The 12,672-nt window shown below is 41.9% G+C and overlaps 2 protein-coding genes across 2 annotated transcripts; one reads left to right on the top strand and one right to left on the bottom strand.

The window, feature by feature from the left end:
- Positions 1–300: 300 nt before the first annotated feature.
- On the bottom strand, positions 301–6,060 carry LOC310997342 (E3 ubiquitin/ISG15 ligase TRIM25-like; the record flags this gene model as incomplete). Its single annotated transcript, XM_083987017.1, has 3 exons — positions 4,614–6,060; positions 2,723–3,163; positions 301–1,590 (listed from the first exon to the last, which is right to left on the bottom strand). The coding sequence occupies exons 1-3, from the start codon at positions 6,012–6,014 to the stop codon at positions 301–303; spliced, it is 3,132 nt and encodes a 1,043-aa protein (XP_083843143.1). The 5' UTR covers positions 6,015–6,060.
- A 637-nt stretch (positions 6,061–6,697) lies between these two features.
- Positions 6,698–12,285, top strand: txndc15 (thioredoxin domain containing 15). Its single transcript, XM_083987440.1, has 6 exons — positions 6,698–6,932; positions 8,181–8,503; positions 9,842–9,988; positions 10,165–10,328; positions 11,341–11,471; positions 11,944–12,285. Exons 1-6 carry the CDS (start codon positions 6,833–6,835, stop codon positions 12,138–12,140), a joined length of 1,062 nt encoding a protein of 353 aa, XP_083843566.1. The 5' UTR covers positions 6,698–6,832; the 3' UTR covers positions 12,141–12,285.
- The last annotated feature ends 387 nt before the right edge of the window (positions 12,286–12,672 follow it).

Here is a 12,672-nt window from a genome sequence, read left to right on the forward strand (position 1 = left end):
GTATTTTCTTTTATTTCTCCATACGTAAGAGTGAAGTGATTTTGATAACATCATTGCAACAGCAGCACAGTCTGTGGTCCATACAACAGCAGAGTAAACATGAAATCATCAAAGTTACATTCATAATGATAGTCAGTTTAGTCAGTGACAGTTTTTTCAGTTCACAATTTCATTGTGTTGTTGAAAAAAACAAAACGAGAGAAAACCCAAGAAAAACCATCACTGTCTGTATCAGTACAGACAAACCTACACATACAGTCGACTGCAGCATCATGGATGAATCACACTCAACACTCCTGTTTACTTGAGCTCACACAACTCAGCTGTGTCTCCAGCATAACCCAAAAACCGGAGTCCAGGATGTAGAGGATGAGTGAACGTGGTCTGGACTTTGTGGAGGAGAGTCATGGTTTCAGTGACGCCGTAGAACGACAGAGTACCTGCCCTGTGATCCAGGTACACTCCTATTCTGGAGGACTTAGGGCCTGAGATGGAGGTATCATTATTGTTATGTCTGAAAAAATGACTACCATTGGAGCAGTGTAATGACCAGGATTTGTCATTGTATCCAAATGCACATTCAATTGAATTCACTGTTCTCTTGATGTTCTTGTAGGCAACGGCTATAGAAACGGGACCACTCCACTTCACCTCCCAGTAACAACGTCCTGTCAGACCCTCTGTACTCAGGACCTGGTAACATCCAGTGAATCTGTCTGGATGACTTGGATATGGCTGGTCCTCACTCATGTAAGTTACTTTTCTGTCCCTGTCACTCAATGACAAACGTGTGTGTGCTGTGTTTGAATCCAAAATGATTTGTTTTGAATATCTCAAGAACTCATCTCTGGTCTGAGGTTCTCTCTGCAGCTGTAAAACTTCCACTCTAGAAATTTTCACTGAGACCTTTGACCCCTCCTCATTGAGAACAGCCTGCAGTTTATCTCTGGCCTCTGACACTGCTATCGTCACTTCCTTAAAATACATCTGAGATTGAGTGATGCTGAATAAATCTGTTGCTTCACCAGGTGACAGAGAGGGGTAGTTGTTTAGAAAATGGAGGTGGTCCTCTGTGATTGACAGCTGCTCCAGACCAGAGTCTTTCTTCCTCAGCTCAGTGATCTCCTGCTGCAGCTTCTCCTCCAGCTCTTTGACTCGACTCACTTCAGTTTCCTGTTGAGATCTGATCTGCTGCTTCACCTCAGACCTTCTTTTCTCAATGAGTTGGATCAAGTCGGTGAAGATCTTCTCACTGTTACTAACAGCTTCATCAGCAGAGAGATTGATGGTCTCCACCTCCTGTTGAAGCACCTCCACATCTTTTTTTATGGCTTGAAGTCGTCGTTGGATCTTTTGACGATTCACCCCGAGCTTCTTCAGTTTCTCAGCCCTTTCTGCTACAGCTGAGACTGTGTCGTGGCCTTTGTGTTCATCCATGGAGCAGAGATAACAGATACACTGCTGATCAGTGCGGCAGAAAATCTTCATCACCTCATTATGGCGAGGGCAGATGTTCTCCAGAAGTTTTGAAGACGCTTGGACCAGCGTGTGTTTCTTCAGTGGAGCTACGTCGTAGTGAGGCTGAAGGTGCTGCTCACAGTGGGTCTCATTCATGAAACGTGAGTAAATCTGTGTGTAGATTTGCACATAAAAGCTCACGTTACTAAAACTCTACTCCGGATTCATGAACGGTGCGGGAAACTCAGATTTGATCGTAAACACGTGTGTAAGATGATGAATCCCAGCCCATCGTAAACTAACAACACGCCCCTGGTGATCAGCAATTAGCATAGATCTCCATACATGAATAGCCATATAAGGAGGATCCTGACCACCATATTAGGAGGTAGGTGCCTCCTGCTCACCTGCGGCCATGACGCAAACGAGGAAAGAGGGAGAGAGAGAAAAAAAGAGAGATTGCGGATCGAAGTCATTTTGGGTGAAGTGGAGTCCAGAAAAAATATTTAATTCTCTTCTGTTAGTAGTGGTGTGACTGGGACAGGTAATCAAAGGCTGGAGGGAAGAAACAGATTTAGTGAATTAATAATAATAATAATAATAATAATAATAATAATAATAATAATAATAATAATAATAATAAATATAAGGTTTATTAAAGAACCGTTTAAGAAGTAAAGCCAGAAATATTCGATATGATGATATATGAAAATGTTCGATATCAAACATGAAAAAAAAACAGCAGCGACGGGAGGAGGAGTCTCTTCACAGCCTCAGCTGTAGGCAGGTTATATTGTTACAGAAGCACTAGCTGTCTGTCACAGCTCCATCCAAACCGGTGCCGACTGCGCTGCTGCGCAGGGTGAAGTGTGCACCCACCGAACGTGTTGCAACACAAAAAAGTTTTTTTTCCGGTTTTATATCAGATTATTTTCATCATTAGATGGACCCTTGACGCGTTTGTGCGTGTCCGATCCCTAAAACGTCTCTCTCTCCAAATATTTCTAATTGTTTGTCATGTTTAAATTACGTGTTTCAAAGGCGTCGGCATATTTTGAACATGAGAGTAATACGGATTAAAATTGTAATTTTCAACAGTGACAAGCAGTATTTCTGTGCATTCCTACATTTACACAAGCGCAACACACAGTCCGGAGCAGGTGTAGATTTTGTGAGTAGCTACGAAAAAATCAGCACTACTAAAAGATTTATGAATGCGGAAATCCACGTAAATTTGCGCTGCTCAGGGTTTACACACAAATCCGTGCTGCTCACGTTTCATGAATGAGACCCAGTAAGAGGCCATACACACCAGACAGGACTTGAAGGCTTTCAGCTTCCTCCCAGTGCAGAAGTCACAGGCCACGTCTCCAGGTCCAGCGTAGGAGTGATTAGTTGAAGCAGCTTTCAGTCCTACGTTCTTCAGTTCCTCCACAAATTCTGCTAACATGGTGTTTTTCATCAGGGCTGGCCTCGGTGTGAAGCTCTGTCTGCACTGAGGGCAGCTGCATGTGTTCTTCTGATCATCTTCACCCCAGTAGTTTTTAATACAGCTCATACAGTAGCTGTGTCCACAGGGAATAGTCACCGGCTCCTTTAGAAGATCCAGACAGATCGAACAGCTCAGTTTTTCTCGATCCAGCTGAATCATTTGCTGTGCCATCTCTCCTCTACAACCGTCGTCAAAGTCAATAAGTTTCACTTCCTGTTTCCAGAGAAAAGCTGTTCTCGGAGCCACACCAGCTCTGACACGTCACTTGTTCCCACCCCTGTGTAAAGAGGTGGGTCTGTGAGAGGGGAGGGAACAGTGAACAGGCTGAACTCTGATAGCAGGAGGAGGAGGGAGAGGTCGTCAGGCTGGTTTGTGTCAGGAAGAGGAGCAGTGAGTCAGAATATAGTCTCTACACATGGAGCCTGTGTAACTGTCATAAAGCAGCTGGTGATTGACTCAAACTCAGATATCAGACAGGAAACCAAGTGAAATTTCAAAATAAAAGTCTTTAATGAAGCCTGAGCTCAGACATGTGACGTCAGTCAGTGAAGTAAATAAAACAGGTGAGGAGCAGCAAACAGGAAACAAATCAAATCATCAACAAGAGGAGAGACAGGACAAAGACAACATCTGTTCCTCACTAAAGAAATTCTGATCCGTTTTGTGTTCACATTACATCGGATTTATAGTTTCAATATATTGTAGGCCTACATACCACTCATATTACTCTCTAAGCAATAGGGAATCAACATTGATCAAATATGTTAAGAAAATGTTATATCAATTACATCAATAGACATATGATTAACTACAAAGCAAACAAACAAGCAAATAAAAGTCAAATTCAACTTCCAAAGAGTCATCCAAGTCATTAAAGGTGTTGTTCTTTAATACAAATATAATTACATACATTGATATGGTATAAGTTTGTTGTTCGTCATTTTTTAAGTGTGCTTCATTTCTTATGTACAGAATATGACATGGTCTATTAAATGTAAATATATATTTTCAAAATAAAGGTCAAATTTAAACAGAACAGGTAGAACAGCCTTCAGAGTATGTGTAGCAGAAGCAAAGAAACCCTTTAACATTTTTAATTAAACATCTGTTACATGAATAAAAAATAACATAAATCCACACAAAAAACATCAACACAATGTTTAACCTCTAAAAGGCTCCACAAATTCAACACAAAGAGCTCAGACTCTCACTGTGTGATAACTGCCGTCTAATTGAGGTCACACAACTCAGCTGTGTCTCCGACAGAACCTGGAAACCAGAGTCCAGGATGTAGAGGCTGAGTGAACCTGGTCTTGACTCTGTGGAGGAGAGTCATGGTTTTAGTGACGCTGTAGAAAGACAGAGTACCTGCCCTGTGATCCAGGTACACTCCTATTCTGGAGGACTGAGGGCCTGAGATGGAGGTAGCATTATTGTTATGTATGAACTTGTATCCACCACTGCAGCAGTCTAATGCCCAGGATATTTCATTATTTCCAAACCCACAATCCCTCCTGGTGCCTGCTCGGTTTATGTTTATGTAGGAAACTGCTATCAAGATTTCACCACTCCACTTCACCTCCCAGTAACAACGTCCTGTCAGACCCTCTGTACTCAGGACCTGCCACCATTTAAGGAATTGCTCTGGGTGAACCCAACACACCTGTGGTTCACTCTTCAGTGTTGCCTTTCTGTTCCTCTTGGTCAATGACAAAAACATATTTGCAGTGAGTGGATCCAGTGTGACATAACAAGCATATGCCAAAAAGTCAGCTCTGGTTTGGGGTTGCCGATGTTGCATCGAGTCAGCTCTGGTTTGGGGTTCTCGATGTGGCATCGAGTCAGCTCTGGTTTGGGGTTCTCGATGTGGCATCGAGTCAGCTCTGGTTTGGGGTTCTCGATGTGGCATCCAGTCAGCTCTGGTTTGGGGTTCTCTATGTGGCATCGAGTCAGCTCTGGTTTGGGGTTGCATCAGTTCATAAACTGCAGTATTTTTCAAAGAGACCCTTTTCTGCTTCTCATTCAATACAGCCAACAGTTGGTCTCTGGTCTCTGAAACTGCTGCAGTCACTTCCTCAAAATTTGGTCGCTTGACGGTGGGTAAATCTGTTGCTTCACCCAGATGTGACAGAGAGGGGTAGTTGTTTAGAAAATTGAAGGGATCCTCTGTGTTCGACAGCTTTGCCAAACCAGAGTCTTTCCTCCTCAGCTCAGTGATCTCCTGCTGCAGCTTCTCCTCCAGCTCTTTGACTCGACTCACTTCAGTTTCTTGTTGAGATCTGATCAGCTGCTTCACCTCAGACCTTCTTTTCTCAATGAGTTGGATCAAGTCGGTGAAGATCTTCTCACTGTTACTAACAGCTTCATCAGCAGAGAGATTGATGGTCTCCACCTCCTGTTGAAGCACCTCCACATCTTTTTTTATGGCTTGAAGTCGTCGTTGAATCTTTTGACGATTCACCCCGAGCTCCATATGTTTCTCAGCCCTTTCTGCTACAGCTGAGACTGTGTCGTGGCCTTTGTGTTCATCCATGGAGCAGAGATAACAGATACACTGCTGATCAGTGCGACAGAAAATCTTCATCACCTCATTATGGCGAGGGCAGATGTTCTCCAGAGGTTTTGAAGACGCTTCGACCAGCGTGTGTTTCTTCAGTGGGGCTACGTCGTAGTGAGGCTGAAGGTGCTGCTCACAGTAAGAGGCCATACACACCAGACAGGACTTGAAGGCTTTCAGCTTCCTCCCAGTGCAGAAGTCACAGGCCACGTCTCCAGGTCCAGCGTAGGAGTGATTAGTTGAAGCAGCTTTCAGTCCTACGTTCTTCAGCTCCTCCACTAACTCTGCAAACATGGTGTTTTTCATCAGGGCTGGCCTCGGTGTGAAGCTCTGTCTGCACTGAGGGCAGCTGCATGTGTTCTTCTGATCATCTTCCCCCCAGTAGTTTTTAATACAGCTCATACAGTAGCTGTGTCCACAGGGAATAGTCACCGGCTCCTTTAGAAGATCCAGACAGATCGAACAGCTCAGTTTGTCTTGATCCAGCTGAAACATTTGCTGCGCCATCTCTTCTTCGGGGCTGAATGTTGTGAATGTCGATAAGTTTCACTCTCGTTTACCCAGAAAAGCCTCTGTCTAAGCCACACCAGCTCTGACACGTCACTACAGGGTTTTTTTTTTTTTGCATTATTGCAAAGAGGGGAGTCTGTCAGAGGGGAGGGAACGAAGAACAGACTGGACAGAGCAGAAGGAGGAGGGGGATTAGGCTGTGGCTTATTCAGAAAGAGGAGTGGTTCAAGATTGTGTGTGTTTGTGTGGTCAACAATCCAAAGTTTATATAGGCTAGGCTATTAACTAACCATTTGTCATAGGCTTTGGTGAATGTCAACAGGTTTCTAACACTTTAACACTTTAACACTTTTTAACTACTACTACTAATTTATAGGCTATTGTTTCGTTTAGTTTTTAATCTAAACGTGGCAGAGATCATAAAAGGAAGTAGAATTAACTTTATTTGTAGCAAATTACAAAGTTCTGTAGGCTAAAGATAAAAATAGGCTGTTAAGATTTGCAAGGTTTAGTTAGTTACGTAATAGTTACGGATTTCCATGTAAATAACACACACGTCTCTAATTACGGAACTAAATGACCATTGATTGTTTGTTAATTGCAACATAAAAAGTTTGTCCAGATCATAGACTGTGGTCCACATCCAGTCTCTCCTATTTATTTCGATGACCGGAAGCAGCGTTGTGTAGCATCTATTTTCCTCCGACCGACCGCCGCAGCTCTGAACTACATTGGTTCCTATGAGCCGAACAACATCATGAGCCCGTGTATTAACAACATGTCGTGATAACCGTAATTTGTATAGATTTAAAAACATGGCGGGGATATTGAGGATGTTTTACACCTCGTGTGTTTTATTTTCTGTGTTGTCGCATCACTCAGGTGTTTTGAAGTGTTTGTCCGTGACGGCACAAGGTAAGAGACTGACAGCTAACGTTAACACGGTGCTAACAAAACACAGCTAACTATAACAGTTCATAGTTCATATTTACGTGATTATTTCAGTTTATTACAACAAGCTTCACATTTTAACTTCGGTTTTTACGCTAATTAAATATATATTGTTATCATACTGTGTTCATTACTCCGTAGTTGATATTATAGATATTGTACACAGCTAATAGCCTAGGTTTAGCTCACAGATTATCGTTGGATTTTGGTTGGTAAACTGACAATTAACTCACGGGAAATAACATTAAAATTACATCTAAAATGCTAGGAAAAGAGAGAGATAACAATTAGATTTGATTAGTTAGCACCGAGTTTTGATCATGCATCCCTTTTCTTTTCTGGCTTATCAAAACGTGACTAAAGTTAGTTTGTCCTGTGTAAATGTGAACTGCTGGGCTGCTGATGTTGTATTTTCTTTACAAGTGGCACAAATCTCCTTGAATCTCAGATTTAATCAAGAAAAACTAAGCAAGTCATCAAACAAACAATCATCAGATTAATTGGTGATGAAATGATAGGCTACTTGCATCAGTAACTGGCAAATTAATGTAGATGACTGATTGAGCTCTTCCAGCCCGATGATGAAGTGAAGTGTGTGTTTATTTTGAATATCCAAGCACCTAACATAAATGTATAAAATAAACAAAGGACGTGCCATAAAAACATGGCAGACTATATTCAATCAATATGCAAACAAATAAATAAGTTGCATACTCGAAAAGGAGTAAGTAAAAGTAAAAGATCGTCCCTCCCACCCCTTTTCCATATAAGTAAGTACATGATATAATAATCTGCTTCCTCACAATTATCCTGTGTAAATCCTGTTTTTTTTTTTTTACAGTCTATGGTGTAAACATATATAAATGTACAGTACACGTCTCCATAAGAACAGTGATACCCTATAGGCTACCACCTTGTAACTACCAATATTTAGGCTACTTCATTCCTATATTTCATAAAGATTAAATCTTTGTATTTCTTTTTTATCAGTTTTAAACGTGGACACTGCTTTGTTTCCACTTAAAATCCATTCCATAATCTTACCGCATACATTTTGAAGTTGAAATTATTCCTGAAGTTTTAACCCTGATAAAATAAGATACACATTTCATTGGAGGTTACATTATGACATACAGTATAAATGAGTGCTGCTGTTTGAAATGAGAGATTTTGTCAATCAGCCTGAATTGTGATTTTTTTTACTCCCCCCAGAGAGTGATGAATCGCTGGAGCTCATTCTGTCAGATGATGCAGTTTCCGACTTGGAGAACAGCCCCAAGTTTGTGGAATCAGAGGATGTTGAATCTCTGCCTAAGCGGCAGTACAAGACGGCGGAGATCGCGGATGCCGTGATGGGCACCGAGACTCCCATCGATCCCTCTGATATCGAGTCCCTCTTCCCTAAAAATGTGAAAGACTTTCAGTCCGGCTTCACCCCCCCCTGTGACGAGAACAGCGCCCAGTGCGGTTCACCTGTCCTGGGTGCTGCAGGAGTGGTGTCCCTGGAGGAGACGAGCACGGAAATGTCACAGCAGGTTGGTGACTCGAAGCACCGTCACCACCCTCCTCTAAAATGCTACCACAGTGTGTCTTTGGCTGATGTTGTGTGGTGTTTCCTGTCTCTCCCTCTAATCCAAGCATGTCCAAACTATTCCACAAAGGGCCGTGTGGCTGCAGGTTTTCTTTCCAACCAGGCAGCAGCACACCAGACTTGACTAATTTAATCAACTGATCTTAGTCTTCAGAGAGTTGATTGGTCAAACTGTGTTGTTCTTGATTGGTTGGAACAAAAACCTGCAGCCACATAGCCCTTTGTGGAATAGTTTGGAAATGTGTGCATCAAATTGAGTGAATTGATTAGTTGAGGAAAATACTCTGCACATCAATTTTTTTTGGACAGGTATGTAAGAGAGGGAGGAGTAGATCCCAAAAAATATATACAGTATATACAGTATATAGACTCCTGCACACTGTTAAACCTGCAAGGAAGATTTAATGGCAGCAACATTTTGATGCTAGACCTTAGACAGAAACGGTATTCAGTCAATAATTACTCCCCTTTAATAATACCAACTGTGTTGTACTTTATATTATATATAATATATATATATATATATATATATATATATATATATATATATATATATATATATATATATATATATATATATATATATATACGTTGGAAAGCCTGATCAGTCAACTTTACAACGAGGTACAACCTGTAAGGATCGTACATCTGTGGAATGAGCAACACAGCTAAACTTGTGGGTAACCCCCGAAAAATCCCGCGCTATGCATAAGTTTAGCTGTCTTGCTCATTCCACAGATATACGATCCTTACAGGTTGTACCCCGTTGTAAAGGTGACTAGTCAGGCTTTCCAATGATATGAAATACAACACCAGTTGGTATTATTAAAGGGGAAGAATGATGATATTTGTGAATTGATTAGTAAAAATGATCAGAGAATATTTGTTGCTGCTGCACATTAGACACAGAGGCAAACAGAGGTACTCTGTTGACCCTTCAGTACAGGTGAGGCTTGACCAATGCTGGGACTTACACTGACACAGCATCTTTGATTAGACCCTCTTTAGCAGGTATAGGATCATGTCTTTTAAAATCCTAGCCGCCATTCTGTAACATTGGGTTTGTTAGGAATTACAAGTCATTTTGTACAAGTAGTTTTTGTGAAAAGCAAAATGAGTAAAATATGATGTTGGTCAGTTGTTTCCCTTTGAGCTTTGTTTTGATTTCATATTTTCATATCATTCTCAGCATCAGATCTGCAGGTAAGTTGAGGTAAAATAAACACCGTGAAGAGTTCACTAGGCAGCAGCTGACTTCTCCTTCTTCGGTGGTTTCCTTCAGGTCACTATTGACATAGTGCTTGGGGGCGTCCCGGCAACCGAGGAGCAGAACGCCACGGAAACCGCCAAGACGTACAAGGTGAACTGCGATAAGAGGAACGTCACAGGAGTGGACAGTTTCGCCGTGCATGTGCTCAACGCCTCGCAGGTATTCACAGCTGAGGAGCGCGACTGATGCTGCACATCTGCACAGTGATCCTTCAATTTCTTATTTTTGAGACATCGTTTGACCAAACATACATTCATGATATCGATAGCATGATATTAGAATTAATTAAACTAAACTAAACTTTACTCATCTCTCAATCTCCTGGTCTCTCTCAGGACCTGATGGAGTTCCTGAACGCCAACAGCACCGAGTGCTCTGTGGTGCTGTTCTTCACCGCCTGGTGCCAGTTCTCAGCCAGTCTGGCTCCGCACTTCAACGCCCTGCCCCGGGTTTTTCCCAGCATGCACTTCTTGGCTCTTGATGCCTCCCAACACAGCAGGTGAATTGTTTTTAAAATACATCCATCTCTCCCCCTGTGAAAGCCCATGTAAAGGGGAATTGATGACTTAATTTATATTTTTATCTTAATGACCGTCTGTTGTCTGTGCCTCAGGTAACATTAGCTTAACTCGTGTTTTTATAGCAACTAGTAAACTAATTGATGAGATAAAGGATCCTTAAAAGATGCATTTCAAAATTGAAAACAGGTGTTTTGTTTTTATGCTTTTTTTCTGTCAGATTTGTTGGACAAAAAAGCATTTTGAAAGCTTACAACACCTTAGATTGCATTATTCTCAGAGGTGTTTATAGTTTTCCTCTTGTTGGGTCTCACATCTACATCTATAGCAGGGTTCCTACAGCTTAAGCCAAGTTAAATTTAAGACTTTTTAAGACTTTTTTAAAGCCACTTGAAATGAAATTTAAGACCGACTTCATAATAAACACAAATGCAGAAAAAAGAAAAAAAAACACCACATCAATTACATAGGGTTAGGGACAATTTTACCCACTTTCCTATGCGATCCAAGGTAAAGTGACTGCTACATGAACATTGGATTGTGTCTCTTTCCAGCTGTCCTTTCAAAATAAATGCATAAAAATTCCGGAAAAAAACAACAACACTGACTCGGGAGTTGGTGGCGGTGAAATTTTGCATTGACGGCCGCCACTAACTTCTCTATGTCGGAATGTTACCAATTATTTTGAGATTTGAGACTAATTACAACCATAAAATACCACTTACCATATGTTAACATTTTTAAGACTTTTGAAAAATTGATTTAAGACATTTTAATGCCAATTAAGGCCTTGTTTTTAGATTAATGAATTCAATGCCTTTTAAGACTTTTAAGGATCCGTAAGAACCCTGTATAGAGAAACATGATAAAGTTCAGTCAGCAGCTTTTGGAAAGAGGTTTTACGCAATGAGATCAGATCAGTGGCTCTTGTAATACATTTTGAAACATTATTTGTCCGTCTTGTGTCTTGACCGGCTCTGTGTTTTCCTCCAGCCTCTCCACAAGGTTTGGGACTGTGGCGGTGCCCAACATCCTTCTGTTTCAGGGGGCCAAACCCATGGCTCGCTTCAACCACACGGACCGGACGCTGGAGACGCTCACCTCCTTCATCGCTAACCAGACAGGTGGAGTAGACACAGCTAGGGATGGGTATTGACAGTTGGTACCAGTTCCTGACTGGTCGGTACTGAAATATCAATAAGCTCCTTGACAAACGCTGCTGCTGTCGGTATTTATATTTTCTCTCTGTCTTTCCTGTCTGCTCTCAAAGAGTGTGTGTGGGGGGGGGTAAAGTCCTGTAATCCCCCCCGCCCCCTGTCTTTCTGCTCTCTGGGAGTGGGCTGCTTGTCTGTTCCTCTCAGCTCCCAGATGTGCATGGATCTGTATGGGCTCCTACATTTGAGTTCTCAGCGGTCAGGTCCGACCAACTCAATTGGACGAGCGGGTTCGGACTTCGGACCGAGACTTAAGTGTTAGTTTTGGACCCTGATCCCTAGTATCGATACCCATCCGTAGACGCAGCCCAGACAGCCTCCCAACATACTGCCACACTTCTAAGTTGGTTCCAACTCTGCTCACACACTTGATGTGTTTCAGGGTTTGAAGCTGGACCGGACAGAAATGTGACCGACGCCGACCGCCTGGGCCCGCTCCCCAGCGTCCCCCTGAGGAGCATCGACTGGCTGCTGGTCTTCTCCATCCTCTTCATCACAGGTTTCACCACGTACGCCATCCTGCGGACGGACAGCATCCGCTGGCTCATACCCGGACAAGAGCATGAGCATCAGGACTGAAAACACACCACACACACACACCACAAACCACTGGATGTAAACATTATTTGATAACAGTTGCTAACTTGCTTGAATATTTGAAGTGTTTGATGGATGATATTAATTATTTGAGCCACTGTGATTTATAATAAAGAGTGTAATGTTACTCTGGTGTTTTTACATTTCCAGCTTGTGAAGTGCAAACTTTAAAAAGCTGAGGTAGGAGGATCAAAGTTAACACAATAACATCCACCTTTTTATGTCAACATTAACAGTCTTCAGTAGAAATATTCACATTATGCTCTTTAGGAATTATATTTGCACTAATAACAACTAGACGGTGTGGTTTGCTGCAGTCTATGTATAACCGTCAGTGATGGGAATAACAGCGTTACTAGCGGTGACTACTTTTTCCAGTAACAAGTAATTTAAAAAGTTACTATTTCCCCTGTTATAATGCCATTACCGTACAATAAAATGTGCCGTTACTTGACTCAACAAACAAGTCCCGTGACAGAATAATAAAACACCCATTTAAGTGTAGCCTACTAAG

This window comes from Trachurus trachurus (assembly GCF_905171665.1).
Source record: "Trachurus trachurus genome assembly, chromosome: 14".
In the NCBI taxonomy this organism is placed as follows: Eukaryota; Metazoa; Chordata; class Actinopteri; order Carangiformes; family Carangidae; genus Trachurus; species Trachurus trachurus.